Raw genomic sequence first — 27,278 nt, forward strand, 5'->3', positions numbered from 1 at the left:
ATCCCAAACTCCCAATCCTTCCTTCCCCCACCCCACCTCTTCCTTGGCAACCACAAGTCTGTTCTCTATGTCTGTGAATCTGTAGAATCTACTCTTGTTTTCATTTCTTCCTTTTAGCCCACTTAAATTATTGGGCTTGAAGGAAGAAGAAACAAATGTCAGACATCAAAAATTTAAAAATCCCACCCCTTAAGTTGGCCATTTCTTTCAGGTGTTTTTCCCCCGTTAATAAGGGCTAAGTTGTTTGTCTCTTTCCAGCCCTTTCTCCTTGCTTCTGTCTTTGCTCCAGTGCAGACAGTCGTGTGCACTGAAACTTGCCTGAATGCTGCGCTAAGGAGAAACCCATGGCTGTCCAGGAGGTTACAGGTTACAGGCATATCTCATTTTATTGCACTGCACAGATGTTGCGTTTTTGACAAATTGAAGGTCTGTGGCAACCCTGTGACGAGCAAGTCTATCGGCGCCATTTTCCCAACAGCATTGGCTCACTTTGTGTCTGTGTCACATTTTGGTAATTCTCGCAATAAGTCCAACTTTTTCATTATTATTGTATTTGTTATGGTGATCTGTGATCAGTGATCTTTGATGTTACTACTACAACTTGCTGAAGGCTTGGAGGATGGTTAGCACTTTTTAGCAAGACGGTATTTTTTAATGAAGGTGTGCACATTTTTTTTTAGGCATGTTGCTATTGCACACCTAATAGACTACAGTATAGGGGGAACATAACTTTTATATGCGCTGGGAAACCCGCGCATTTGTGTGACTGGCTTTATTGTGATATTTGCTTGATTGTGGTGGTCTGGAACCGAACCCGCCACATCCCCAAGGCCCGCCTGTTGTCCTCCAAGCTGAGAAGTGACGGCACTTTTTGCAAAAGTGTATGTGTTTACAGGTTGTGGGAAAAAACCCGCAAACTTTTGGGGCCAGCCAGCCCTTCCTCCTTAAGGCCCCCTCTGTCCCCTCATGTCCAGCCGGGGCTGTGTGATCACAGCGTCCCCACCTGCCCTGTGGCCTCGGAAACCAGTATCAGGGGCCCCGCCTGCCTCACTTTTCTTTCCTCCTCAGCGCCGGCCGGGGGCCTTTGCTGTCTTTCGGCTTTCTTTCCTCTTTCTCAGCTGCCCCCTCCTTTGTCCCTTCACAGGGAGAAACCAAAAGAGGGCAGCATTAGTTGGAATCCCCTCTCTGACTGCTTCAGTCTCCCAGACCGTGAACAAAAGGAAAGCTGGACATCGCTTTATAAATGATGTATGGAGACACGCGGTTGGAATGAAGGCCCCGACCGCAGTGTATTTTTAGCATCTGCTGTTTGTGGTAACATAAGTGAAAACTGCTGGATCCGTTCCCTTCAGCTGAATGGCTGGTATTCAGGCGAGTGTGCCCGCTGCCTGCCAACCTCTCCTCACGGAACTCCCTCTTTAGGAGGTGGGGGACCGGCTCACTGGCACCAGGCTGCCCCGCCGCACGGTCCCCCCGGCGGCCCCAGCGCGGGGCTGCGGGTGAGACTCCTGGCTGCGAGACTGGCCGGGTGTCGCCGGATTGTGAAGCCGAGTCTGCAGGGCAGGGGCTGTGCCCGGCCGATCTCAACCTTCGGGCGTGAGGCTGGCGCTCAGACACGCGGGACCCAGGGTGGTGAGGCCCGCGGCTGCAGCCCTGTCTTAGAGTCACCCCGCTGGTGCCCGGCTCGAGGGGGCCGTCGACCCCACCCTGGTCGCTGACACACTGGAGCCTCAGAGTGAGCTAGAAAATACGAGAGAGGCCCCTTTTATGCTGATAGGCCGTCCTACCAACTGTTGCTCGGGAGCACGAGCTGATCTTTGGATGATGGACACGGCTGGAAAGGGTCTGGATGGACTGCAGGAGGCCCCCCGGGGGGGCTCTCCTGGTGCCTGGAAACAGCGCTGGGATCCCAGGCTCCCAGTAGCACTGATTTGCTGAGCGGCTTTAGGCAAGTAACGATCTCCTAGGACTCACTTTCTCACAGTTATGAGTAGTAACTCTCGTCCTACTGACCTCACTAAAATGGTTTTAATAAGGAGATGAAAGGACTTGGAAAGTGTTGAAATCATAGCGTTACAAAAAGGCGGGGGAGTGGTGCAGCCCCTGTTCATTTTTTCCTTTTCGGACCAACCTTGACTTCCACCAAAACCATCCCCCTCAGCCCCGGGCTCTTGCATCATGGCGCGACCCAACGGGCTCCGCGGAGGACATCGCTTATTCCGTGAGAACGTACCTTCATGCTTCATGAGCAGGTCTTTACTTCCATTCCCCACAGAATTAATCTGAATGGGAAAGGGTTCAGTGGGCTCCTTTTCTTGTGAAATGTGTGCGAGTGCCTCTATAATTAAAATACAACCTTAAATAAAGGGACTTCAGCTGTAGCTAGAGCTCCCTTATCTGAAACCTCAAGTGACTTTTCAAAAGCCTCTCAGCAGCCATGCTGCATGTCACAAACTCCATGAACCAGGATGGTCACTCCAAGGTCTCTCTCAGTGCTAATTGACTCTTATTTTGCATATAATTCGAATAAGCCTGGCCCTCTGGTTTTCGAGCCCTTGCTGCTGAAAGTGTGGTTAATGGAACAATATCATCAGCATCACCTGGGGGCTCGTGAGAAATGCAGAGGCAGGTCCACCCCATCTTTTGATCAGACTCTGCATTTTGACGAGATCCTCGTGTGATGCGTATGTGTGTGGTAAAGCAAATTTGAAGACAGGACTTACAGGGCCTTGACCCACTCTCAGTTTATTTATTTATGCACTGAGCTTTATTATGAAAAGCACTGGGGATGACTGGGATTAATAGCTTACAAAGAGGGAGGAGACAAAGAACTTTAAAAGCCCTAGCAGCTGGGACCACTTAATACGGTTGTATTGCTGTATACATTTTCATGCTCTGAGAACACACTGCTACAACACTATATAGTCACGGATATTCCCAATACTAGGCCCAAGTTACCAAGGAGAGGTAAAGCCATATTCCAAAGCTGCTGTTTAGAGTATTTACCTAAAATTCATGGTGAAAATTTTCCCTTAGAGTGGTTAAATAAATGAATATTGATATTAATGGGCATGTTTCAGTGATCTGGATACTATGTGGAAAACCACATTCTCCAGTAAAGAGATAAGTGAGATGTTACTATAATTGGAAACCCCAGTTCACTCAGATTTTGTTGTTTTTGTTTTTGTTTTGAATTTTAGAATTTTATTTATTTTTTTATACAGCACGTTCTTATTCAAATTTTGTTTTTTATGCACTACATTTAGGAGAGTTAGATGACATCAAGATAAGGTGTGATACAGGAGATTTACTGCCTAACTAAAAAATTCAACTGTTATAACAAAAAAAAAAACCCATGACTGTCCAGAGCCGGGTAAAATTTTAGGGGTCAGTAAATAGTATTCAGTTTTCATATTTTCATTTACTAGATAATGACAACTGATCTTCAGAATCACTAAGGCAGGAAAATGGATTTGAAACTGAATGGAGTTTTTAATTAACCAGAAAGGTGAGTGCCTTTTTCTGGATAAGTGAGTATTGGTGGTGCTGGTTCCCGGCTGGTGGTCCTCTGTAGTCTTGCTGGGAGCTGCCATGTTGAGACCAGCCAAGGCTACAGGTGGCAAAGCATGGAGCTGAGGCTGACCAGATAGCTGTCTGAAACCAGCAAGATCAACCACCCATTAGAATTGCCAAACTAAAAGGACACACAGAGGAGGGAGAATCCCAGCACAAAGCAGGAATGAGAGTGCAGGAAAGAGCTGAGAGATGTTGGAGAAATTCCCCAAGATGTGGAAAAAGCCTTGGCAGATTTTTATGGAGGGCTCCAGTGCGGGCCAAGAAGGAGATTTAAGGGCCTTGGCCTAGGTCAGACCAACCCAGGTCTCTTTCCCTCCTTCCCCTTTCCTGCTCTCCCTTGCCTCTGAACATCACAACTGACTGGCACTTTATTGCCATAACAATGCAGAGAAAACCTACCAATGATTTGATATCTAGAATTTGAAAATAAACAGCTGGGTGGTACCAGTTTTATTGTATAAAGCAAGGTTTATATAAGCAAAAGGGCTTATAACTTATTTGGCAAGAATTAAATATTTTCTATCTATTCTAGAAACATGTGTGGCTGTGACGGAAACAAATAAAGCATCATCACAGGATAGAAATAATTAATTGCCTGAAATAATTTAAAAGCTGTCGTGAAAGATCCTGTGTTTGCCAATGGCATTATTTTCCCAAATCAAGGGGACTCTAGACTTTGGAAACCTCATGGACTTTATTCATTTATTTATTTATTTATTATTTATTTATTTATGGCTGTGTTGGGTCTTCGTTTCTGTGCGAGGGCTTTCTCTAGTTGCGGCAAGTGGGGACCACTCTTCATCGCGGTGCGCGGGCCTCTCACTATCGCAGCCTCTCCTGTTGCGGAGCACAGGCTCCAGACGCGCAGGCTCAGTAATTGTGGCTCACGGGCCTAGTTGCTCCGTGGCATGTGGGATCTTCCCAGACCAGGGCTCGAACCCATGTCCCCTGCATTGGCAGGCAGATTCTCAACCACTGTGCCACCAGGGAAGCCCCTCATGGACTCTTGACTCATCTCTCCCTTGTGCGCTCTTTGAAATTTCTCTTATTTCTACTCATGCTGTGGCCACCCCAGCCCCAATCCTTGTCGCTTCTCCCCTGAGTTTTAGCAATAGCCTTTTATTAGGTCTTAACTTCCTTCCAATCTACCTATGTACAGTGGTCTTCAGAAAGATGCTTGGGTACAGTGGATCTGGACTAGAGGGCATTGGAATTTTGAAAAACTCCACAAGTGATACTGATGTGCACCCCGAGGTAGGAAAGGAGGCTTTAAACTGTTGCTAAATTAATGTTCTATACAACATCCAATTATTATATCACTCTCCTGCCCAGAAAGCTTTGGTTGCTATTTGTTATTATACCAATTCATACTTTTCGGCTTGGCATTGGCCTTCTCCTCTCCCAGCCAGCTTCTCCCTTCCCCAGCAGTGCTCATCGCTGGTGCTCAAATATCCCATGCTCACACCTACCTCTGTGCCCTCACGTGTGGTTTTTCCTTTGCCACCTATAAGGATGGATCCTGCCTTTCATGATTCAACTCAAGTGTCACCTCTTCCATGGAATTTTTCCTGGAAGGTTCCCTATTTCCTGAATTTCTACATCATTTATAGTCTATGCCATAATGAATTATATCAGGGAATGTATCTTATCACGTACCACTGGCTTATTGTGTTGGTGCTAAACAACCAACTGGAATGAAGAACCAAGTAGAGAGCAGAAATCGTCTTTTACGTTTGTGTCTTCTACAGCGCTGCACATAATCATTGGTACATTGCTTCCTGCAGGCAGTCCTCCACATCCTAGAGCTGGGTTAGATGTTTCTTCTCTACACACCTGTGACATCTCATTGTATCCCAGTTACACTATAAGTGCATCACAACTCTGAATCTTAAATCTGTACTTCTTTTTTTTATTGAGTTATAGTTAATTTACAATGTTGTGTTAACTTCAAGTGTATAGCAAAGTGACTCAGTTATATACATATATATATATATATATATATATATATATATATATATATAATATATATATTTTCTTTTTCAGATTCTTTTCCATTATAGGTTATTACAAAACATCGAGTATAGTTCCCTGTGCTATAGAGTAGCCTATTTTATGTATATTAGTGTGTATATGTTAATCCCAAACTCCTAATTTATCCCTCCCCCCCCCGCCACCCTTTCCCCTTTGGTAACTATAAGTTTGTTTTCTACGTCTGTGAGTCTATTTCTGTTTTGTAAATAAGTTCATCTGTATCATTAAATATGTGTTTCATTATGTATCTCTTACAGACTGTAAGCTCTGTGAGAGCAGGGCCCATATTTACCTGGTTCATCACTGACCCTCTAGTCCACGTCTTGATGCGTAGTATGTACCCAGTACATATTTTTTTAAGCTGACTGAATAATGATTTTAAAATATGTTTGGTTGAGTATGAGACAAATGGACCAAATAGCATCCATGACATCCTAACAGTTTGGTTGACTTGGTTTCAGGTGCAATAGATCAGCATAATCTAAACATTATACTGAACCAGATAACTAGCATTTGATTGTATACTCAATTATATCTTTTTCTAATTATTTTCTATATGTGGTTACTTGTCTATAAAATTCAAGCTCTTGGAGAGTGAAGGATAGCTTTTTTTTTTTTTACTTCTATCTGTCTCCCATAATTCCTCAGTATTTCTTGATTTGATATCATTAAATATAGTTTTAAAAGAGCCTGTGTTATAATGTATCTGCCTGGTGCTAAACATCTGTTGCTTCCTAACAAGAGTGCCATTCATTCTAATGGCACTGGTACACAGAGGTAAACAGAGCCTTGGCAGGTCTTCCATAAAGGAAACTGTGTTTGCTTCTTTCATTAATTACTAATGGAGCATTAAGACATGCACTCTCCCTGAAGCCAAGTTGGATAATTCCTGGCGCTTAAGGCTAGGGTGCTTTCAAAAGTTGAGACATGTATTGACACACCAGAAGGCATGCCCTATAGCAAGCACAGTGGTGGCTCTAATGCCAAGATTGTACACAACTTCGAATATATCAATACCAAGTGTACTGATCTGTCTCTCTAACTTTTTGCAGGTCTTGGGTTAATGTGAGTTAATAAATGTGAATTTTTGAATGTCTCTGAAGGCAGGCACCTCAGTATGAATTGGAAAAATCATCAGAGAGATACAGAAAGTTTAAAAATAAAAGAATGATCAAAGATTCACCAGACAAAACAACAGAATGAGAGTGGCAAAGCTAATAGAAGAAATATGTATCAAGATATGATTTGTCACAGAGCTGGAGGAATCAGGCTCCCAGACTTCACTATACTACAGAGCTACAGTAATCAGGACAGTACGGTACTGGCACAAAAACAGAAATATACATCAATGGAACAGGATAGGAAGCCCAGAGATAAACCCACGCACATATGGTCACCTTAGTTTTGATAAAGGAGACAAGAATATACAATGGAGAAAAGACAGCCTCTTCAATAAGTGGTGCTGGGAAAACTGGACAGCTACATGTAAAAGAATGAAATTAGAACACTCCCTAACACCATACACAAAAATAAACTCAAAATGGATTAAAGACCTAAATGTAAGGCCAGACACTATAAAACTCTTAGAGGAAAGCGTAGGCAGAATACTCTATGACATAAATCACAGCAAGATCTTTTTGACACACCTCCTAGAGAAATGGAAATAAAAACAAAAATAAAGAAATGGGACCTAATGAAACTTAAAAGCTTCTGCACAGCAAAGGAAACCATAAACAAGACGAAAAGACAACCCTCAGAATAGGAGAAAATATTTGCAAATGAAGCAACTGACAAAGGATTAATCTCCAAAATTTACAAGCAGCTCATGCAGCTCAATATCCAAAAAGCAAACAACCCAATCCAAAAATGGGCAGAAGACCTAAACAGACATTTCTCCAAAGAAGATATACAGATTACCAACAAACACATGAAAGGATGCTCAACATCACTAATCATTAGAGAAATGCAAATCAAAACTACAATGAGGTATCACCTCACACCAGTCAGAATGGCCATCATCAAAAAATCTACAAACAATAAATGCTAGAGAGGGTGTGGAGAAGAGGGAACCCTCTTGCACTGTTGGTGGGAATGTAAATTGATATAGCCACTATTGAGAACAGTATGGAGGTTCCTTAAAGAACTAAAAATAGAACTACCATACGACCCAGCAATCCCACTACTGGGCATATACCCTGAGAAAACCATAATTCAAAAAGAGTCATGTACCACAATGTTCATTGCAGCTCTATTTACAATAGTTAGGACATGGAAGCAACCTAAGTGTCCATTGACAGATGAATGCATAAAGAAGATGTGGCACATATATACAATGGAATATTACTCAGCCATAAAAAGAAACGAAACTGAGTTATTTGTAGTGAGGGGGATGGACCTAGAGTATGTCATACAGAGTGAAGTAAGTCAGAAAGAGAAAAACAAATACCATATGCTAACACATATATATGGAATCTAAAAAAAAAAAAAAAAAAAAAAGTGGTTCTGAAGAACCTAGGGGCAGGACAGGAATAAAGACACAGATGTAAAGAATGGACTTGAGGACACAGGGAGGGGGAAGGGTAAGCTGGGATGAAGTGAGAGAGTGGCATGGACATATATACACTACCAAATGTAAAATAGATAGCTAGTGGGAAGCAGCCACATAGCACAGGGAGATCAGCTTGGTGCTTTGTGACCCCCTAGAGGGGTGGGATAGGGAGGGTGGGAGAGAGACCCAAGAGGGAGGAGATATGGAGATATATGTATATGTATAGCTGATTCACTTTGTTATAAAGCAGAAACTAACATACCATTGTAAACCAATTATACTCCAATAAAGATGTTTTAAAAAAAGATATGATTTGTCAATTAATTTTTTACTTTGCCAATTAATAACACAATTAAAATGAAGAATTTAAACTCTTGGACGTGCCAATTAGCATAGCATCAAAATGCTAAAGCAAAAACTGTGAGAATAAAAGATACTGACAGACACTTTTTGGTAGTAACAGATTTTAACACATAGCCATCAGATTATGATAAAGAGATAAAATATGAATAAGGACATAAAAGAATATGATTAAGAATGTTGAATAATTGGCTATATTTTTTTTTAATTTATTTATTTTATGTATTTATTTATTTTTGGCTGTGTTGGGTCTTCACTGCTGTGCGCGGGCTTTCTCTAGTTGCAGCGAGTGCGGGCTACTCTTTGTTGCGGTGCGCAGGCTTCTCATTGCAGTAGCTTCTCTCTTGCAGAGCACAGGCTCTAGGTGCGCGGGCTTCAGTAGTTGTGGCTCACAGGCTCAGTAGTTGTGGCGCACGGGTTTAGTTGCTCCATGGCATGTGGGATCTTCCCAGACCAGGGCTCGAACCCGTGTCCCCTGCATCGGCAGGCGGATTCTTAACTACTGCGCCACCAGGGAAGCCCTTGGCTATATTTAGATGTTTATGGATTATATAAAAATACATCTTAAATACTCACAAGGAAAATTTATAAAAATAATATCTTTTTCTTGAAGTGTAGAAATTTTGCAGGCTCGCTCACAAAGCAGTGAAATATTGTATAAATGTAAACAAAACAACCCAGTTACTTTACAGTGTCTACATTTGGAAGATAGAGGAATTTGGAATTAAAGGAGGTACAATTATCCTTTTAAGAATAAGTGTTAGTCAGGACTTCCCCAGTGGTCCAGTGGTTAAGACTCTGCACTTCCAGTGCAGGGGATGCAGGTTCGATCCCTGGTTGGGGAGCTAAGATCCCACATGCCATGCTGTGAGGTCAAAAAAACAAAGAAACAAACAAAAAAGAATAAGTGTTAATCAAACATAATAAATTAAGACAAAAAGATGCAATGTCACTTCAAAGAGACAATATGATTCCCAGGACACTAAGAGCTAGCCATGATCCTACTGAATATATTAATATTTCCAAAGAAAAATTGTGTTGATCCAAAGGGGAGCTAGTTCAACCAAAAAAGAGAAAAATACAAAGCAAGTGTCAGAGGGCACACCTTGGCTCAGCTCATCCAGGGGAAAATAGAGCCTCACCCAGCTAGACTTAAGTAATATAAACTATTGGCAAGACCATTCTTCTCATGAAAGTGGAAGTATGGTTACCTTAGTCTGATTTTGTTCTAATTTCATGCACATCAAGCAAGCACCTTTTGATCTGGCCCTTTGTGTATAGGTCTATGTACAGGATGATTGTGCATCTAGGGAGCTGTGTCACAATAAGGTTAATAAATAGGAATTCATTCCTGAAATGGCTGCTCTAGGGTTGGAAAAGTAAGGTTCCTGAACCTTATAGGATATTAAGGCTACAAGAGAAGAGTCCGGAAGCTGACATGCATTATATTTAAGTAAAGCAAGTTACACAACATAAGTTGCTCTTATTCACTGCTGTGCCTTGGTATTCAGAGCAGGTTTTGGTATCTGTGGGGCACCTAAATATTTGTTGAAGGAATGAAATATGTGGGGAAGAACAGAATCACTTAACAAATGGGAAAATGGTTAATTATTTTACATGCACTAAAACACATAGCGTATAGATTACAGAGTTACTTCTTTCTTTTCTTTTTTTTGAAGTATAGTTGACTTGCAATATTATATTAGTTTCAGGTGCACAACATAGTGATTCGATGTTTTTTAAAAGTATTTATTTCTTTTCCTTTTTTTTTTTGGCTACGTCGGGTCTTAGTTGCGGCACACGGAATCGTTGTTGAGGCATGTAGGATCTTTTTCATTACAGCGTGCGGTCTGCTTGAGTTTCTCTCTAGTTGTGGCACAGTCTCCAGAGCACATGGGCTCTGTAGTTTGCACGCGGGCTTAGTTGCCCTGCAGCATGTGGGATCTTAGTTTCCCGACCAGGGATCGAAACCACATCCCCTGCATTGGAAGGCAGATTCTTTACCACTGGACCACCAGGAGAGTCCCAGTGATTCAATATTTTTATAGATTATGTAATGTACAAATTTCTTATAATATCATTGCGTATATTCCCTGTGCTGCCCGTTACATCCCTGTGACTTATTTATTTTATAACCTCAAGCTTGTGCCTCTTAATCTCCTTCATTTATTTCACCCAACCCCCTGCCACCCCCATTCCTCTCTGGCAACTACTAGTTTGTTCTCTGTATTTGCAAATCTGTTTCTGTTTTGTTATATTTGTTCATTTGTTTTGTTTTTTAGATGCCATATATAAGTGAAAACATACAGTATTTCACTTAGCTTAATACCCTCCAGGTCCATCCATGTTGTCATAAGTGGCAAGATTTCATTCTTTTTTATGGCTGAGTAATATTCCACTGACTCTCTCAATAGATAGATATAGATATATAGATATCTTCTTTATTTATATATATATATAAAGATATATATATCTTCTTTATCCATTCATCTGTTGATGGACACTTAGGTTGCTTTCATATCTTGGCTATTGTAAATAATGCTGCAATGAATATTGGGCTGCATATATCTTTTTGAATTAGTGTTTTCAGTTTCTTTGGATAAATACCCAGGAGTGGAATTGCTGGATCCTATGGTAGTTCTATTTTTCATTTTTTGAGGAACCTCCACCCTGTTTTCATAGTGGCTGTACCAAAGGGTTAATTTTAAAAATAGAAAAACTGAAAGAAATATCTAAATGTTGATAGTACTTTTGAAGTGGCAATAGTTTCGTAAGTTTAGAAGGTGAGAAGAAATCTCAAAGGGTAACAACAACAAGTCTGACAGCATAAATATTAAAAACTTATGTTAGCAAACTATCGATATTACAAATTTAATAACCAGAATTCAATCAGACAACATGGGGAAGTGTTTGCAGGAAATGTAATGGCCAAAGGCCTGATATCTTTATTATGTAAAATGTTCATGCAAATTGATAAGAGAAACACTAAAATTCCAAGAGCATAAACAGACAACTCACAGAAAAGAAATTAAAGCTAGTAAATAAACACATGGAAAAATATTTGAGCTAGTAATCAAAGACATTCAAAATAAAACAGTAATTCTTCTAAAAGATTTTAAATTAACAAAGACAACATAAAACTTTATTTTTGTAGAACCCAATGCTGGTTAAGATGTTATAAAAATGGTATTCTCAGATTTTGTTGATGATATTTTATTAATTGGTACCTCCTTTTTGGAAAACAGTTTGGCAATATAAAGAGCCATAAAATATTTATAGCCTTTGACCCAGTAATTTGACTTCTGGGAGTCTCTCCTGAGGAAAACTAATCCAAAATATGGAAAAAATTAAATGCCCAAGAGTAAATTGGGAAACACTAAACATCCCACAAAGTGGGAATGATTAAAATGTGGTAGAGCCACTGGATAGAAGACTACATATTCATTTATAATCAAGGGGATAGAGGCCATGCAGCCACATGCTTTAATAGTAAGTGGAAAACCAATAAACACTTAGATATAAAAAGATGTGCAGAGAAGAAAATTGAAGTAAATACACCCAGTTTTAAGTGGTTGGTCTAGAATGGCAGGAGGACAAAGACCTTTTTCTTCATCTCCCTTTTTTGTGGTAATTGGTTGTCATTCAGCCTGTTCTTTTACCTGGATGCCAGTTGCATCCTTTTCTCTTCCCTGAGCTCCATGCCCAGCTTCCAAAGCCCAGCCCATCTGTGTCAGTGCCACTCAAGCTCCAACTCATTCAAGAAGCCCTTCCCATCCTATCAGCCAAATGAAACTCTCCCTTTACTCTGCTCCCAATGCTATATTTTAACATGTCTATTATAGCACATATACAGTGTGCCCTGTGTGGAAGTGATATATGTGCAGTATCTGTCTGTTTCCACAACTAAGATTTTAACCCCCTAGAGGGTAGGAACTGTTGGATTTCCTTTTTTTCTCTCCACAGCATAGGGCACAGTGCTTTGTCTGTTTGGTATGCCTGAATAAATATTAGTTGAAATGAATGTCATTGCACTGAAATGAACTACTTCTGATTCCCTGGCAGGTGGAGCTCATGAAGGTCTTCAGCACTTGGGTCCCTTTGGCAACATCCCAAACATTGTGGCAGAGTTGACCGGTGACAACATTCCCAAGGACTTCAGTGAAGATCAGGGCTACCCAGACCCTCCAAATCCCTGTCCCGTTGGAAAAACAGGTAGTGGGCATGCCCTTGGGTTCTCATGAAATGTAGAGCCTTTGGGAGGAAATTAAAAATTCTAACATTGGCTGCACATGTTCAGAGAAATAGTATTTCTATTCCGATGAGCCCCTGTGTATTTGTATGTGGGTTGGAAAGGGAAGTTGACTCTAGAACCCTTGGTGAGTTCTGGTGTTCCGATACACCCACAGAGGACTCCCCTAGCCAAGGCTTTATCTTCTGTCTCTCTCCCTCTTTGGGAATTGATGCTCTTTTCCGCACTTGCTCCATTTTTAATAAAAAGAGAGACGGATTTTCTCTTTTTTTTGCCTCTTCTATGATACAATCACTGCCCACTTTTAGTGTCTTTGGAACTTTTTAGTATGTGGATGATCCATGCTCATTTGTTTTCCTTACCTTCTCTTGACAATCGATATTTCAACTATGTTGTAACCAGTGAGCATCTATCCTGAAATATTTCTTTGGGGGCTGGGAGGTGGCATGAGAGAGAGGGGACCCCGGAAGTGAAGAAGTTGGTTAAGGGAGAAGGTTGAAACTTTCCTTGCTCCTCATGTATCGCTCCCACTTTCCTACCACCCAGTTCCAAAGAGAATGAATGGTGAGTGTGCTACACTTATGCTGGGCTTTGAGCAGCTTACCTTGGTGGTTCAGAGTAGTGGCTCTAGACTGACGACTACCTGAATTCAAACCCAAGATCAAGATGTGTGACCTCGAACAAGTTAGTGAAGCACTTGCACCTCAGTTTCCTTATTTGCAAAATTGGGGTTATTGGGGAATTAAATGAAATTATCCATGTTAAACACTTGGTACAGCACCCAGCACAGAGTAAGGACTCATTAAATGTCATCCTGATTATAAATAGCTTTGCCACTAGTAAGAAATGAATCTCTTTCCTTGGGCTTGTACTCACTTCCAGCAACAGAGTAGTCTTTTCCCCACAACCTAATAATAATACTAGGTAGTATTTATTATCCCTAATTTACATATAAGGAAACTTAGAAAGTAACTTCACCAAGGTTATCCATGTAGCAAGTAGTTGAGCCAAGGCTCAAACCCGGATCTACCTGATTCAGGACTGTGCATGCAACCACCATGTCATGCTGCCTTGCTCTGAAAATTCTGTCAGTATTGGCCTCTCAGCTTTTCTGAAACACAATACAGGCTCTCTCTGAAAGATATTCCTCTTTTCATTTAGGACGAGGTCTCTGTTTTCCATGGGGGACAGAGGCTTCATCCTGGGATGGGACAACCAGAGTATTTGGATGTGGCCAAGTTAGTGCAGGGATGCTGGCCCAGGACCACAGGAAAATCTGAATCAGCCACCTTTTACTTGCTTGTGGGACTTTGGATGGGAAGGAAGAAAGGCCAGTTCAGGCTCCATGGGGATTTTGTTAAATTGATTTGATATCATATAATACAGTGGTTCTTAATATATAGTCCCAGCAATATCAGCATTACCTGAAACTTACTGGAAATGCAGATTTTCAGACCCTACTCCAGACCTATTGAATCAGAAACTCTGGGGGTAGGACCCAGAAATTCATATTCTAACCTGCCTTTCATGTGATTCTGGAGCATACCAAAGTTTTGAGAACTGTTGTTGGAGAATGGAAAGAGAACCAGAGGTTGAGCCAAGAGATCTGAGTTCTTGTCCTAATCATAGTACGTCAGTTTACTTCCCTGGACCTCAGTTTCTTCATCTGTAAAATGAAGACATAGTGCCTTAAAAAAAAAATTCAATGTAGTCCTAGCTTATCCTGAAAAAAAAGCAATATATTGCTTTATATATATTTTTAAAGCTGTTGTCTAAAACACATTAGAGACAGAAAAAAAATGGCTTATTTTCAGAGTATTGTGTCTAGTAATGATAGGGCTTAGGTAAAAGCAGCAGCCAAGAGGGATAACCTTTCTTGGGTTTGAATGGAAGACATGCTTTATTTCAAAGAGCATTGATAATATGAACTGTCGTTTAAAGAAAGGTGGTGAGAAGGGAACTAAAACATGGAGGAAACCTATTATGTGCCAGATGCTCTATATATGATCATCTCTATTCCTCATAGCTACCCTGTAAGGTAAGGATTTGATTATTCCCATCTCATAGATGAATAAATGGACTTAGACTAAGTTAACTTTCCCAAGAAACTAAACCCATCTATCACTCATGAGCTAGGATTTGAACCCTGAGCTTGGGTCTATCTTTCTGACTCCAAGCTTACCCTGTTACCACTACAACACACAATATCAAGTACTGTCTAATAATTATTGTTCTTATATAATGGAATTTCTCCAAGAAACCAGAATCATTTCTAAAGACCCCACCCAAGAGAAAACAGAGTGAGTCATGTGGAATGGAAGTATACCAGTGAAGGAAATACTTGCCGTTATGACAGATAAAAAATAATAGTGGCTTAACACAATAGAAGTTTATTTCTCGTTTGTGTGAAGTCCTGCCAAAGGTGGGTGAGGGTGTGGTAGGGGTGGATGGTTCAGCAATGCAGACTGCCATCTTTCATCTTTGCACTTGACATCTACAGCTGCCCTGGTCAGCAACATGTAGCAAGCAGACCGACAGATGGCGGGGGGTTGGGGAGAGAAGGAGAGGGGGTCATATAGAAGGTTTCTATGGGCCAGGCCTGGAGGTGGAGTACATCACTTCTGCCCACATTCCATTGGCCCAAACCCAGGCATATGACTCCACCTGATTGCATAGCAAGGCTGGGAAATTAGCCGTGTGCCGACGGGGAATAGGAAGTGGGTTTGGGGAGCAGCTGACCAGTGTCGGCCATGGGTAGGAGAGGAGTGGGAGTCTGGGGTGAGCAAATCCCAGAAGGAAAGTGACTTAGAGTGACTGAAGTGAATAGATTCTGACCTTTGGATGCCTAGTTGTCTTTAATAAATTAACTCTTAGAATAACAATAGATGTCGTGGCTGTTCCTCAAAAACCTTTTGTTGTTTGCAGTAGATGATGGATGTCTAGAAAACACCCCTGACACAGCAGAGTTCAGTCGAGAATTCCAGTTACACCAGCACCTTTTTGATCCAGAACATGACTATCCAGGCTTGGGCAAGTGGGTAAGTCCAATCTTAATTGCTAATAGGTCTTATACTCTGGTACTCTGAAGGTACTGATGGCAGAGATGAGCAACACGGGTGGGGAGAGAGAAGGAAAATTGCTTAGAAGCTGATTTTTTCCAGAAATCTCTGGTTGAGAGGGACTTTAATTCCAAACCACACTCACTCTCTAGGGCTCAATACACCAATCCATCCGAAGAGTCAGGGACCTGAACCAGTCTCATCGGCTGTAGTCCCAGAGGCTTCTACTCTGGTCTACTCCATAGCCTGTGTCACAACACGTCCTAAAGTCTCACCAGTGTTTCATGCAGCCCTTATAGGAAGTATATGATATTTTTGTTTTAAAAAAAAAGGATACTAAGAAAACTTGCAAGTTTTATCTCTAGACTGAGGGAGATGATCTCTGCAGAACTAAGGGAAGACCATGCCAGAAGCTGAGAAACAGACATGTAATTCTGCTCTATGGAAAGAGAAGTTAAATTCCAAAATGTGTAGCAGTGAACTTGCTGTCAATACCAGGCAAGAATCTGTAACTGCCAGTTAAGGAAATTGTTTATAAGCACTTAGAAGAGAAATCATGACCATTTGGCATAGGTTTGCTAAAAAACAAGTTTTGTCAATCTAATTGTATTCTTCTGCTTGCCAGCATTATTCATTTACTTGCCAGCTTGATGAGGGAAATGAAGTGAGCGTGGTGCATTTGGACTTCAGCCAAGTGTTTGATGAGCTCTTTCATGATCTCCTGTTTGAAGAAGTGGAGGGGTACAACCTAGGCAGGAGAACATTACCAGAAGGGAGCTTCTTAAAGAGTCCATGTCAAGAGGGAGAGCGATTTCACATGGTATCCTGTGTGTCTTAGTGCTATCCCACTCCACATTTTTATAAATGTTTGTAATAAAAACTATAGAACATGAACTTATCAGATTCTTCAGAAAGACACAAAGTTGGAAGGGAGAGCACTGAATGACAGAGTTGGGATTCAAGAAGATCCTAACAAGCTGGAACAATGAATTGAACAAGATCACAATTGAATGGAGAGAGATCTATCCTCCTGTGGCTTGGATGATGTAATCAAATGCTGAAGCCATGTGAGCAAAGTGGAAAAATACTAAGAAGTGTTAGTTCACATATACATAGGTGGTCAATACATCTGTGGAAGGAGTGAGTGAATGAGGAATGAGGAGATACTCCTAATAGCCTAAGCCCCTCTAAAATTATAGGTCTCTTCTCAGCTCATTACTGGAAGCCGGCTTGCTGCCTACTTTACTAGGAATACTGTAATCTCAGGACTAAATTCTCTCACTTCCTTTTACATTGTTTCAGAGAGAGAGGTCCTTCCTCATTAATAACCACTTTCATTTTTCCATCATCTTTTCCATCATCCAAGCAGTTTGATTCCCTCTCCTGTCAACATGCACATGTTTCCTGTCTTAAAACAACAAAGCAACAATACACTCTAAGTTAATTTTGCTTCTTCCATTATGCGTTATTCTATTTCTCTTCTTTTTCATAAGCAGTTCTGTTAGGGAGAATTTGTAGAGCCATCCTGAAGCCTACTAGCAGTGTTTAAATATGTTGAATTACATAGGCAATCATCTATAGGTTCTTGAATAGGAGACTGAAATCATGAAAGTCTTCTATAAAAGTTATTAGGGTGGCATAGGGAATGATGAAATAGAGAGAGAAGAGACTAAAGGCAGGAAAAAAATAGAGAAGGTAATTCTAGTTATGAAGACTGTGAACATAGAGAATTTAAGTGAATCTCACCAACACGATGAGAATCCAAGACATTTCCAAGGGGGCCAGGGAACTGACTAGAATTGGTATATGGCATATACATAGCATGAGGAGGAAAAAAGAGCTATATCAGGTTTATAAGAAATGGAAGGTATGAACTTTTCCTCTGAGGGAATTAAAAAAAAAAAAGAAAGGAAGAAGAGAGGGAGGTAGGAGAGAAAGAAGGAAGCAGAGACAGGGTAGGAAAAAGTAGAAGACCACAGCAGAGCACTGGGAAGCAATCCATAAGAGATGGGCAAAAGTATTGCCAAACTGAAGCAAGGGCCAGGATGGAACCTGCTTTGTTCCAGGCACTGTGCTAGGTGCTTGATATACAGTAGTCATCAACATGGTAGTGGTCTTCGATGAGCTTACCATCTTGTGATGAATTGCATGAAAATAAAATCAACCCAACTTAGCACTGTTCAGCTTCCTGATCCAGCTATACCATGAGTATACCAGGTTAAATTAGTGGGGCAAATGGAAGAGAAGGGTAGAGGAAGGCCCAGGACTGAGGACTCACGTGGTCAATTGTATGATAACAATTGAGGACGTCAAAGACACTAAAAAGGGCAGCACTGAATTCTAGGATAACATGTCTACCTCACATGACTGGTTGGCTGGAAGTGAGGGAGAGGATGCAAGGGGGAAATGGAGAACAGTCTGAGTGAGGGCAGAGAGCCCAACTGAGGAAGTGGGAGACATGGAAACGTCTCTGTTGCCAACTTTCCTCACCTCTTCTTGAAAACCTTTACAGATTTCTCTCATCACGTTCCACTCACTCCCAGCACTCCAGTACAAGGCCAGTCTCCATCTCTCATTCTTTTTTGCTTCCTTCTCTAAATACTGATTTGTTTTCTCTCAGTCACTCCCATTCTTTGTCTACATCAGCGCTAAAGACTAGAAGTTAGGACTATTACAGATCAATGACCAGGAACAATGTTTACACACCTTTCTCATCTGTAATTATGTGTCTGTTTAAACTTAAGTTTCCTTCATTTATTTTCTCATTACTGCCCAGCAGTCAAACATGATTTGCTTGATCTTCGCATGGAAGTGTGAATTGAGTATGTCTTGCTTTTGCAAGCTGGGGTCCGAAGCTTTCCTTAGTGTTTATAAAGAATGATGGTCTCAAGCTTGTCTTAAGCTCCACTACCCTTTAAATTAACAAAGGAATTATCTTTCACAAGAGACCTGCACACAAGACCCTGATTCCTTATTTGCTAGTAATGTTTCCCTGTCTTTGATATTAGCTGGAGCTCAGCTGGGTTTTGAGCAGTGATTCACATATTATAAATATCAGTGTCTGTCTAATTTCCTGCATTCCTCTCTCTTTGTTAATACATCAAGATACATTTATTAAATGTACATCATATGCCTTCCAGGCCCTGTGTTAGGTGATGCAAATACAAAGATGATGATAATAGTCATTGTATTTTATAATAAGATAGTAAATAGTCCTATTTGTTGAGCACATACTGTGAGGCAGACACTATGCTAAATACTTTACATGAATTATTTCATTCAGTCTGCCCTTCCCTATCATGCTCATTTTATAGATGAGAAAATACAGGCTTAGGGAGTTTGAATAGCGTGCCCAATACCAGAGAGCTGATGATTGGCAGAGCTTGGATTTGAACAGGACCATTCAACTCTGAGAGTTCTGTAAAAACTGGATAAATTCCTTATCTTTTCTTGGCTCATCGCTCATAGTGTGTCCTGTACAGCGGTCCTGTCGAGTCCTATCTAGGACTGGTTGTCTTTCAGACAATGTGTGTATCCACAGCATTGAGCGGCCATAACCAAAGGCTGGCTACCATAGATGTCAGCCATCTCCCCCTCCACACATTCATTGCTGAGTGTTACTCACTTAGGAAAAAGTTGTCTCAAAGCAAATGTTTCTCCTTTCCAAGTGCTTTCCACATCTTTTCATCAGCAGCTCAGGTCTTGAATTGGATGCACTTGAACGGAGCCATGAACCTGAGCCATGGGAGAAATGAGACACAGGACCCTCTGCCTTTCTTTATCTTTCATGCCCTCAATGTGTCTGAAGAGTCGCATGCTCTTCAATTTGGGTTTCTCTCATGTTTCCATGTCATTAGACATGAGCTATGCCTTTCTGATATGTTCTTAGTGTTTCCCTCGGGAGGCCCATGAAGCCAGTTTGTCCCAGAATTGGTGGTGACTTGGGCAACGTGGTGACTGCCAAGTTTCTCCAGTGTAAAATTAGTATCTTTCCCTTCGAAATTAATCATTGATCTATGGGGATTTACTTCAAGACTGTATAAATATTCTGTACCCGTTAAACTTTCAACTAACAATTTCAGTATCCATTGATGACACTCAACAGAATCAATGATAACTATGGTAGTTGTAATATGGTGACTTTTTTAAAACTCTACTATTCTTTCGGCATTTCTTGGTTGGCGTTCTCTTCTCAGCAAGATTTTTTCCCTGCTCCCCCATTTATTTATTTGTTTTAAAATTTATTATCAGTATAGATTCATTGTTTCCTATTATTATTTATTTTGCTGTTCAAACTGTCCTAGATTTAGCCAGTGGGAGTCTCTGCAGGCTGGCTTTTCTTTCCTTTCACTATGTCTCATCACTTTTTGAGTACTTCCTTACTTTCTGGCCCAATTAGATATCCCAACTTCATTCATCCTTGTACTTTCCCTGCCCTAGCCCTAGAATCAGACATTTCTCTAAGAAGCCTCTCTGGTTCCATTTAGGAATGGAATTTGAAGCCAAGATCTGGGAGGTTGTCCAAAATCTTGATGGCACCATGGAAAGCTCTCTCCATGAACTCAAACCTGCTACTCACCTGGAAACCAGGCTCACTGCTCCCCCCTCCCCACCCCACCTATAGAGAATGGGTGTTAGGAGAGGGGCTGGTTTCTTCTCATTCGTTTTTGTATACTTCTTTCACCCACCTTCCAGTCCCTGCCTTTAAATCCATATGATAGCGGGGCTAATCGCGAATGCCAAGGCCACTGTCAGGCAGGAGTTGGAAAGCATCCTGCTAATCCTAACCTGTGCTCTTAGGGAAACATAGGGACCATCCTTGAGAGGAAGACTTGACAGACCTTTGCATTTCTTTTTGAATGAAGCCTCTTATGAGTATAACCTGTCCCACGACCTTCTAAAGGGGAGTTACTAAAATGCTGCTGTCTTTAACCCTGCTGGCGGCACAGTGGACCTCTGCCATGGCTGATTGTCTGTCCCACCCCGTGGTACCAGCTCGAGGGCCCCTGTGCCCTCCCTCCCGCTCAGGCACCTGATCCCGGTGATGCCCATGAACAAGCCTCTTTCCTGGCCCCCTATCTCCGAACCCCCTTCCCCAGCTTTAGCACGAACTCCCAGGACATTCTCTTGCATCAGGAAGTGTTTCATCCACAGAAAGGCAAGTACAGACAATGGGAATGAGCTTCACAGCAATATCCTCATTCCTCGAGTGAATGATCTGCAAGTCCGTCTTTTCTCCATTCTGAGATTAAACTGATCAGTTCTCCAAATGAGCATGAGATGGAGGCTGGGGCCAGGACCGGCCTTTGGGGCTGTGGAGGCTCCTTGACGCCCTGGCACGGCCTCCGTGCATAGCTGAGGTTGGGCAAGAGATGCACATTGTAAATTGTGGGTGGAGTAGATTTTAATGAACGTGAAAACTATGAAGCTCGTTCTTGGCATTTGTCATTTTCATTTGCAAATCTATCATGAAGAAAAATTTGATATCCAGACAGCTCAGGAGATACTAGGATTGTAGGAACTTGTTCCTTACCAGAACTCTGTCGTCTCCTTTTTTTTTTTCAATCAATGTCAGGGTATTTTATTTAGAGTAAGATGAATCACCTCTTTTATACATTATCTCCCTTCTGATTAAAAAATCAAATAAAACAACCTAAGAAAGCCCCCAATTCCCCTTCTCCCGTTCTCCCTCAAGTTAAGTGTTCTGTCTCTTGTAATCCCAACAGAATGGAAATCTATTCAGCATGAACCTGATATTCTAGAGCTCATTTAAGTCCACTACGTGTTTGAAATCCAGCAATATGAGGAAACACTTACACAAACTGTGGTAACAGAGCCTGTCCCCACCACCCAGCCCCAACACAACTTTCCTTCTGCCAAGAAGTTTTTTGGCAGTTTTTAAAAGGTTCACTCTATTAAAAATGTTATAGACCGAATGTTTTTCCAACTGCCTTGACTGGGGGCACTGACTCAAGCCACAAGAGGAAGGGTCACAGAAGTCAGGTGTCTCGTTTGCTTACACAGAGGATTGTTACTAATAGTCAGACCCTACTCTAGAGAACGATTTATGTGTACAGCTCATAAAAAGGGAGTTAGATACCAAAGTAAAATAAGATAAAGTTGTTTGTTTTAAACAAAGCCTGTTCAAAGTGAGGAGATGGGTCTCCAGTGCCCCTTGTGTGTTAGAATGTCGTATTTTCTTGTTTATGTGATTGTTGATGACACTGGGGTGCCTCGGGGCATTGCAGAGCACTTTATTAAAAGCTGTACAACCACCAGCTTTTCTCTTGTGGTCTATCTTTCTGCCACGACATTCCTTTCATCTGGCTTCGTTTCCAAAGTATGTGTATGCAAATATCCAGGGGGACACACAAGGTGTAAAATAGACGTTGACCAAATGTGATCCATACTTCTGCATTTGTGTTTTCTTTTCTCCCCACTCTAGAACAAGAAGCTCCTTTATGAGAAGATGAAAGGAGGACAGAGACGCAAGCGGAGGGTAACGCCTGGCTGGCTGGCGGGCTGTGGGGACGCCTGGAGCTTTCTGAGCGGGGGCAGTTGACAGGCCATTAGCCTCAGTGGTTGGAAAGTAGCAGAATCCTTTCACGTGCTGAACAGTAGTCCCGAGTGACAAGGGCCATGCCTAAAAAGTCTGCCCTTGGTTTCTGCGATGTCTTCCCCAAGCTTTAGCACGTGATTTTTAGTGGCATGCCAAGTTCTGTGGCAATTCCACCAGCTCCATTGCACTCACAAAATGTCAATTGCATCCATGGTGTAGGGATGCGGGGAGTACAGGAGGGTATGTCTTTCCTCAAAGGGTCTGTAGGCCACTGGGGGAAACTGCTCACACCTCTGCATCAATTATATAAAAACTCGAGACAGGAGCCAGGAACTGTTGAACTGCCTGCTCCAGGCAATAATTTTGAAGGAATGTAGGGGCAGAAGATGAGATGAACAAACCTCATTCCTTCTACATACTTTTTTCCCTTGCTCTAGCCAGATTGATGTAAAAATTCACTAGATCCATTATATTTGTTCGCTGACTGGTGGATTTACTGCAGGCTTAGTTATTAACCGTCTCTGAGCTGCCCAAGGTGCTGTGCATTTACCCACTACAGTGATGTCTCTTGTAAAGCTGATGTCAATTTGCTTTGGGTTTCCAATGCATTTTATGGTGTTGAGACTGAACAAGTGGTCAGTGGTTGGTGCCTTCCTAGACAAAACCACCTGCCATTTGTTTTGGATCAGATGGAGGAAAAAGTTAAAGTCCTGCTTATTCCATAGCAAAGTGCTGCCAGGGAGTAACCGTTTTAGTTAAAATATACAAACCAAACTGTATACCCAAGGCTACTGACTGTTTATTTAGAATAGCAAGTGCCTGGATCCCGGCAAAATTTGGGAATCTGGACAGTGGTAATTGTGGCCATTCTGAATAGTTTTGCCGAATCCAGGCAGAGAATGCTTTAAGAGGTGCGGATTTGCTGGACTCAACATTAATTCCTCAGGTCCCTGAAACAGAAAGTTCCAAGCCCCTGTGCTGCCTGACAAAGTACAGAAGCCCCATGGCCGGTTTTCTATTTGAGAAGCAAAGTTTTGCTTGTAAACAGATCTTCAGAGAGTTAATGGGGTTATTAGGGGTTTTTCTTGGGTGATTACAGTTTCTAGTGGCAGATGATGGCAGGAAGGGTCCAAAGGGTATAATGCGGTTGAGAGAACATCAAGAAATTCTATTCCAAGAGCTCAGAATACCCATAATTTACCAGTAAGATGGCTTGAGCATCTCCCCATGGCACAACAAGGGCATTTCCAAATCAGACCAATGACCGTACCAAAATGAATAACTTAGCATGAAGCTTTAATCGCCTCTACGTCCTGACTCACTATTCCTTCTGCCCTGACTCAGTTAATGACTGTGGGTCATGATTTAGGTCATTTTTCCATGAGACCAGTGATTACCAAAACTCAGGATTCTGGCTAGAACACATGTTATAAAGGATTTTACTTTGGCTTCAACTTCCTCCACATAGGAGAGGCTTAGAGTTTATGAAAATAAAGATCACTTTGATCCAGAGGTATCAAGTTCTTCCTACTCTCAGGCATCTATTGATACAAAGATCCATGCTCATGCCATAAACCAGGGGCCTTTCAGGTCTGGTGGAGAAACAGAACTTGCCTTCCCTGTCATCAGGCCTCGGGTGGTGTTCCCACCTTAACTGAAGACTTTAAACGACTCCCTCAATTGCGCGAATCAATATAAAGAAATTATGGGCTTTTGTGAAAAATCAAGGCTTTCTCCAACGAAGCTCAGCATCTGCTGTGGTTTCCAGAGGTCACTAAAAGCAGGGATCCCATCCCAGTGGTTCTGGCGGTTGTGAAGTGGCAATAATGTTCTCTGTGTAACCTAGCCAGTCTCTCACCCAAGGGAGAAGGTAAATATCTAAGTGCCTTGAGTTCTTCAGAGGATAATTAAAACCAAGTATCATCATTATTATTACTCTTATGTGTAGGATTCAATACTCATAGACATTTATCAAAAAAGTTCAAGCCCTGCATGCTGCAACTAAGACCCAGTGCAGCCAAATAAATAAATAAATATTAAAAAAAAAATACTATCGTAGTTTAAATTAAAAAAAAAAAAGTTCAAGTGATTGCTCCTGTTACTTCCTCATTAATTCACTTCCCCTGCCCTCTATCATTTGTCATGTTCCGGGTCTGGGCCAAAGGACTTGCTGCCATGACAGTCCCTTACCAGGAGGGATTCTCCCCAGAGTTACAACAGAGCCTCAGGTGGTTTTATGCAAATTTCTATACTTGCTCAAATCTGGTTGAATTCCTAGTTGCTTCCAGAGTAAAAGGTCAATTCACCTTTTAAATGACTTCGCAAACTGTTTAACTCTTAAGATGTATCTTGTTGATATTTGAGATCTACTATTATTTAAAGAGTTTATCAACCCTTTATTCCCATATTTGATAACATGAATATCTCATATCCTTTTAAAATATATTAGAATTTTTAGTAAAATATATTTTTACTAAAAAACAATCAAAATATTTATAATACTGAATACACTTTTTCAGTCCACACATGCTCCACCTAGCCAGAGATTCTGATACGATTCCCTGGGATAGGCCAGGCCATTCCAGTTGACAATTCCTGATATAAAAAGGTATTTTAGTTATTTAAAATATTTTAAAGATGCTTCCCAGCAAAGTACTGTTATTTGGTGACATATCACTTTTCAGATATATGAGGACATTGCATACTTTGTAACTCTCAGCTTGTTGGTGATGCATTTTTGCAGAATGTGTGGGACCTTTCATCATTCATGTTTTACCTGTCAGAATGTGGAAGGACATTCATAAATACTAAACTCAGATTCCAGGCCTTCTCTTTTGGAGAGTGTCTGCTCACCCTTTGAAAGTTATGGCAGACAATGTCCCCTGGGCAAGAGAGACCCCCTGCAAAATGCCTGCATTCATCAATGGGGCCTAGAGGTGTGATGGGATTGCTGATTATTTGTAACTGCAGCTTCTTTCTTATGTTTTTGTTCAATTATTGGCAGGCAACTTCAATAAACAAATACCTTCCAAAACTTCTGAATTTTTTCTGCTTGCTAAATACTATGTTGTAAAGCTCCAGTTACTAGTTCAAATCCAAACCTCAAACAATAGATATGAATTAGAGAAAGAATGGAAAAAACCTTGACTCATTCAGAATACCAACAGCTGAAAAGGATTTCAGATGGTGGAGTCTTGAGTCAAAAATAAAGGAGCTTTCTGTGTAACTTCCTTCTTTTCTTCGCGTTTTGAATTTGACTGAGGGAAGGTGAAAATGATTGCTAGAGCCCCTGATGCGTCCTCTTTAAGTAGAATACTGCTTTGAAAGAATCAGTCACAGCAACAGGTGATCTGTGACTACTCTGCAGGTACTAATTCCCATTTGGCCCTGCTCTGTCATCGTCTTTAGAACATTCTTCTTGTAAAATGATTTAATGCAGTTCACATTCTCTCTCCCCTAAAATAAGGCCATAGGATAATAATACTGTTTCATGTGAGGCTTTGTATCTAAGTTAATAGTGAGGGTTTCTTAGCTGGTTCACTTCAAATCTTTATGCCAAAAAAGGGGATGGAGCCAAATTGTATCTGATAATTAGCTGTGTGAAATAGTTGTGTGAAAGACAGAGACACATCTGTCAGTCAGTGTTTCTCTGGCCACTGAGGTATTGATTAGTGCACCGGCGTAATCATCTGGTAGATAGTAGGCACCACTGTTACCTTGTTAACCCAATAGGCCAGAAACAATTCTCGTTCACTTCTGTGCGATGTCTGTATCCGATGTTCACGTATGACTCCAAACCATGTACTTTTTTCAGAGTGTCAATCCATATCTGCAAGGACAGAGACTGGACAATGTTGTGGCGAAGAAGTCAGTCCCTCATTTTTCAGATGAGGATAAGGACCCAGAGTAAAGTGAAGATGCTGAGTGGAAACCCACACGACCTGTTAGACCTCCTTGGTGTTGCTTATGTGCACGCGTTGTTAGAGCCCCTGTGAATGGCAGCATGTTTCTAATTTAGACAAGTATGGATGAAAAGCAGCTGTATTTTGATATCCTATTGTCCTTCACACTGATAGCTCTGCTTTCTGCTAAATTAGGGTAAGAGCTTTTTTTTCTTTAAATGTGGAGCTGCAGTGAGCATTAAAATTAAAATGTATGTGTCAATAACAGTAAAAAGCAAATGAATGAAATGTCCTGTGATTTCTTACAGTTTAAAATGGTGTTTCGGGTGGCACTGTTTTGGCCAAGTCTGTAAAAGGCTGGCATTTGATTTTGATTATGTAGTTAATCCAGCCCTTGGGCATTATTACACACCAATAAAGAAGATTGTACCCAGGAGGAGCTGACACATTTCACTTGGCTGCATCTTAATAAATGTGTATGCAAGCATGAGTATGTGAATTTCTTTTTAATTTAGAGCATTATAAAAACACTTTCTTTGCTTACTAGAACACACTCACAAATATGATCTTATCTGATCTTAACAATAATACGGTAAAGTAAATGGGGGGGATTATTATTCCCATTTTACAGATGGTGGGACTGAGACTCAGCTTCCATGGAAAGCTGAAAGTGGCACAGTCAGTACTCGGGGACTAAGGTCTGCTGACTCTGACTTTTTATTCAGCAAACATTGTTTCTATCATGTGCCAGGCACAGGGCTGGGCTCTGGGGGGCGCCCTGGGGCCTCACACTGACACCAGCCAGGCCCTCAGGCAGCAAAGCATCCAATCCATGAGCTCTGAGTAGGTCAGTCAGCTCCATGCTGCTTTCAAAGCTTGGAATGGCAGATGCAGACGTGCTCTCCTGCACGCTTCTGAAGAGGCAGGCAATTTTCTTTCAGCCGAGTCCTCCCAAGTCAGAAAAATCAGTGAAAGGCTGGCAGGAATCGGTTCA

General features: G+C 41.4%; 1 protein-coding gene across 2 annotated transcripts in view; it reads left to right on the forward strand.

The window, feature by feature from the left end:
- The window catches only part of SCG5 (secretogranin V), a 53,482-nt gene extending 26,708 nt beyond the window's left edge, over window positions 1-26,774 (forward strand). Inside the window, exons 3-6 of one of the 2 annotated variants that reach the window (XM_059913693.1) lie at window positions 12,578-12,727; window positions 15,690-15,802; window positions 22,269-22,322; window positions 26,197-26,774. In XM_059913693.1, the coding sequence (XP_059769676.1) occupies window positions 12,578-12,727; window positions 15,690-15,802; window positions 22,269-22,322; window positions 26,197-26,292 (413 nt within the window). In that variant the 3' untranslated portion in view covers window positions 26,293-26,774. The remainder of the gene's footprint in view (window positions 1-12,577; window positions 12,728-15,689; window positions 15,803-22,268; window positions 22,323-26,196) is intronic. The other variant, XM_059913694.1, reaches the window with a different exon arrangement.
- Window positions 26,775-27,278: the final 504 nt, after the last annotated feature.

This window comes from Balaenoptera ricei, chromosome 2, assembly GCF_028023285.1.
Source record: "Balaenoptera ricei isolate mBalRic1 chromosome 2, mBalRic1.hap2, whole genome shotgun sequence".
Classification (NCBI taxonomy): domain Eukaryota; kingdom Metazoa; phylum Chordata; class Mammalia; order Artiodactyla; family Balaenopteridae; genus Balaenoptera; species Balaenoptera ricei.